Source organism: Poecilia latipinna, unplaced genomic scaffold (genome assembly GCF_001443285.1).
Source record: "Poecilia latipinna isolate Pla-1442-1.1 unplaced genomic scaffold, P_latipinna-1.0 Scaffold142, whole genome shotgun sequence".
In the NCBI taxonomy this organism is placed as follows: domain Eukaryota; kingdom Metazoa; phylum Chordata; class Actinopteri; order Cyprinodontiformes; family Poeciliidae; genus Poecilia; species Poecilia latipinna.
This window is the reverse complement of record NW_015112758.1, coordinates 97151-101608: the sequence shown is the minus strand read 5'-3', so window position 1 is coordinate 101608 and position 4458 is coordinate 97151. Positions and strand designations below refer to the sequence as shown.

The window sequence follows — 4458 nt, the reverse complement described above, 5'->3', positions numbered from 1 at the left end:
TGTTGTTAGTTCGGTCACTGCATTGGACTCTGACCTCATGCAGTTCAGGAGGATGACCTTTGCAGCCTGGATGTCTTTTTCAGTACACTGTGTTTCAATTGCAAACTGTAATTCTTCAACCTTCTCCATGTCCTCAAAGTCATCGATCATCAGCAGTACAGGACCCCTTGGTGTTTGCTCATCATATTGATACATTAAAAGTTGGATCACATGATCAGCCACAGAACTAAAGTCAGACTTTTCCCTGAGGACGGCACAGCGATATTTGTCCCTAAGAGCCCACAGCACATGCATAGCCAAGGTCGTCCCACCACAACCAGGCAGATGGAGGAGATTGAACAGGACACAAGCTTTAGGTAGGGAGCATAGGTCTGGTATAACTGTATTCATGATGTAATCAAACTGGACCCGTTTAATGAATGGTATTGATCCAGGTAATTCAGAGAAATAGAAATTCCACCATGATACCTTCCCACCTCTATAGAAGTTCTCCTCTATGGCAGCTCTGTCCTCATTTCCTCCTTCACACTGATTCACACACAAGATCTCCAAAGTATTCAAGGTTTGCTCAAATCTTTTCTCAAGAGGCACCTTGCTCTCACCCCCACATGGCAGGAACCGTTTGGCTCTGCGGTTCTCTGACCAGAGACTGAGGACGGTTCCATTGACTTCAGCAAAGCTGAGCTCAGAGATGCATCTGTCAGAGATGTCGACTCTGCACTTGGCCTCAATGAGATCCCTCCATGAAATGAAAGTGTTCTCATTGTCACAGATACAGAGGATTTGTCCTGGCTCTCTGAGCTCCTGCAGGAACATCCTGAAGGTCTCAACAAGGGGATCCATTTCCTCCCTCACTGCTGATAAAAGTAAGAAAATGACAAGGAACCTTTTGTTTGGAAGCACATCTCTACGGCACAAGAAAGAAATCACATCTCGAATCGAGGCGCCCTTTTCCATCAACCACTGGTCAACCTCTGAGGGTTCCTCTTCCTCAATACCTCCATTGCAGAAAACCCAGCTGGTGCTTTTAGGTAATTCTAATTTGGCAGCAGTTTTTTTTACACTTTCCATTATTTTGTATTTTGCTGGTAAATGTGAGCTCACTGTGCTCTGCTTTTGAAAGTAAGTCTGTAATCCTTGTTTAGCTGATTCAGGATCAAAGTCTAAAACAGCAGCTGGTTTGAGCTCTGCGAGAAATCCCAGATTTTCAAAATGGCTTGGATGAGATTTGTTTGCTATGATGACATAATGTTCAAAATTGGACTTATCCAATGATGAGGCTCCACCTGTTATTATTTGAGTTAACCTGGAGCCTTGAGTTGTGCTCTTTATTCTTTTGAAGTGCTTCTCTTCTGCTTCTTTGCGGTGCTGTGACAGTTGAGGCATTTTGTCCACAAACTGATTGTACTCTGACCTGGGTTTGGAAGATGCTGGTACTAGCAGGTTTCTGCTGCTGCCACCGTCTCGGATGTAGAGAGACTTTGGTGGTTGTGATTCAGTTCCTTTGGTCTTTGTGCCTTTTTTTGTGCCGTAAGTGTGGAAGATGTTTTCTTCACAGATGGCATACTGAGGCTCAATGTCCACTTCAATCACAAATTTGTCAGATGATGTTGTATTTCTGTTCAGAACCTCAACAAATCGAGGCGGTTTGATGCACATTTGAGCTACATCCTTGTGCTTGTATTCAAAGTAATCACCAATGGCTTTTTTAAGGCCGTTTAGGTACTTTTCTTTGTCATCAACAGCGACTCCCACTACCTGACCATGGACATAGTCTTGTTTGTCTCCGATTCCAAAATGTATGGTACCATTAGTGCGGCTATTCATGCAGGCAGCTGCAAACCAGATGACCTCAGTGGTGAACTTCTCCAGTTGGTTTTCTTCAGGTGTCCGATAGAAACCTTTAAATTCATGGCAGGGTTCAATAAAGTCTGAGGCGCCCGATTCAGGGACGTCTAGAACGCTGCCCTCTACATATCTGAATGTATCGTGGTATCTACCGAATGGATACGGCTTGCTGGGTTTCCCAGGCTTGTCAGAGGAACTTGTTGGGTTCTTGCTGATTAATTCATCTCTGGCATGAATAATAAGCTTAGCTGGTCCAAGCTTCACACCGCTTTCAGTTAAATCTGATTTATCCAGACGCAAAAGACTGGGACCACAGATCTTTTCTTCAAACAGCAAATCTGCAGTGGAGACATCCAAACCCTTCAGTCTGAGGGCCCAGTCCCTTACATGAGATCTACTCCAGTCATTGACATCAGGAGGCAGATCATCCTCCTGAAATACAAGTAAAAACAAAAGGTGCTCTTCATGATCTCCAACCGCAATTTCAAAAATAACTACACGAAGAATTTATTTCTAAACTCTGTATGAATCATGTGCTTATTTTTTTTTACATAGAAACTTTAATATAATGATCTTGAATATTTGTTTAGACATATTGCCCTTCAAAAAGCTAATAATTTTTAATGGTACTTACTTTGGTTTCAACATTTTCTGCCATGGTCACAAATGGAAGCTGCAAGAAATATTTCAAAAATGAATTATTGATACAGGCAATAAGAATTTCTGCTAAATCATAGCAATTTACCTCTTTTGTTGTTGATAATCTGTGGCAGTCTGTCCAAATGTCTCAGATACCCAAATATTCTGCTGTAAAATACAATATAAGTATTTCTATATTTTTGTACAGAACAAATGCCAATAAACAACAATTAACTTTGACAAAGTACAACAGAAAAGACAGAGAACACAAGAGACTGTTAGGCAACAGAAAAATTATTAACCAGTGGTGGGCACTGCTAACTGAAACGTTAGCTGCACTAACCCTTAAGCACTAACCACAAACATTAGTTCCACTAAAGCACTAAATCAACATAGTATGTAAGAGAAGCCAATGCTAAAGCACTAAATGTAGCCATGTTGATATCCAGATATGTCATGCTCTGTTGAGGACAGTACTGCCTCCGTCCTGTGGCAGACATGAGATGAAAATCATTTTAATGCAGATTAGAGGTGATGTGTTTTCTGCCTTGGAGTGCGTCGAGTAATCCAGGAGGATTTTTATGAAGCGCATATTGAGGCTTGTGTTGATGAAGGTTGTGACGTTTGAAGCCTCGCCAGTGGGCCGAACCACGTGACCGATTCAGGAACTGGTTCTCCAGTTTGCTTGCGGATTGAAGTAAATGGCAGCAAAACGCTGCTGTTTCACCGTCATGTTTTCATGTTTTAGGATTTTATTGCATTTGCAATTCATTGGAACGTCTTTTTTTCTGATAGACCCAATTTTCCCACTCCTGCAGCTGCAACAAATCTCAAAGCCTCCAGTGTTTCTACCAGCCTTTTGCCATCCAAGTCACCAGCATTTCCTCGGCTCTTTGTCTCTCTGCCATTGGACTGACCAACACCTCCAGATTCCTCTCTCTCCCCCCACAACTTCTCTACATTCAGTAAGAAATCATCCTTTCACCTTCGGCAGATTAAATCTTCTGGTTCACTTCATAAGTATCCACTTCTATTTCCAGTTCTCCGTGTTTCTCATGCCAACACAGATGAAATATGGTAATATTCATCTTTTCTCAAATAAACCCCTATAAAGCATTATTTGGGGATGCCATGAATAAATTACTCCTCAACGTCTGCTTTTTATGTGGCACATTCACACAAGAAAACCGAAGCCTGAGATTTTGCTGGAATTTACGGACATTTCCCGGATATGATGTTAACGTGCCTTTTCTTGTCGACTCAAGGAATGAAGTGAGTTGATGTTAAAACTACTTTTAAGGCTACGGTCAAAGCTCGGTGCTGTTTTACTGGCAGCACTAGTCAGCTGTATAAGAGAAAACTACTAACAGAAGAAAATCATTCTTACTGCACAATGCAGTTCATGAAGTGAGCCACCATTTGCATCTGATTTTGCAGAGAGATGAATAAATACTGGGAGAGAGAAAGCTGGAACAAGAGACTGGACTAACTGACTTGGCGGTAAGAAGGGAGAGAGAGAAAATGGCAGAGGCGGTGAGCTGGTAGAACATATAACAGGCAGGGGAACGAGGAAAACGAAAACTTGTCACTAGACATAAGGAATAAACAAACTGGAATCACTGAGAAAAGACTAATCACTAATCTGAACTACAGCAAAATAGAAACAATGCAGATCAAAATAAGAAGCACAATAATAATGGAACTAGAATGAAATGTCCTATTGTTGCAACATACAGTAGGCTGTAAAAGTTGTGGATTTCATTGGTGTAATTTATTTATTTAATTGAAAGTTAAGAGTTTTTGATGTTTCATTGGTTTATATCAGTGGTTCCCAAACTTTTTCTCCTGGCCCCCCTATGGATTACAAATAGCTGTCTGGTTGAACGATGTGTGTGAGCGAAGGGGTGGTGGATTCTTAGAGACTCCCTGTTATACTCAGCCCCGGGGGGGAATCAACTTTTGGGGGCAAAA

General features: G+C 41.6%; 1 protein-coding gene across 1 annotated transcript; it reads right to left on the bottom strand.

Annotated features, from left to right (window-relative positions):
* Positions 1-6: 6 nt before the first annotated feature.
* Positions 7-4279, bottom strand: LOC106945394 (sterile alpha motif domain-containing protein 9-like; the record flags this gene model as incomplete). The annotated part of the gene is made up of 3 exons (XM_015029037.1): positions 2594-4279; positions 2483-2521; positions 7-2280 (listed from the first exon to the last, which is right to left on the bottom strand). Coding segments are annotated over exons 2-3 (2298 nt in total), but the record flags the coding sequence as incomplete, so codon positions are not given.
* Between the last annotated feature and the right edge of the window lie 179 nt (positions 4280-4458).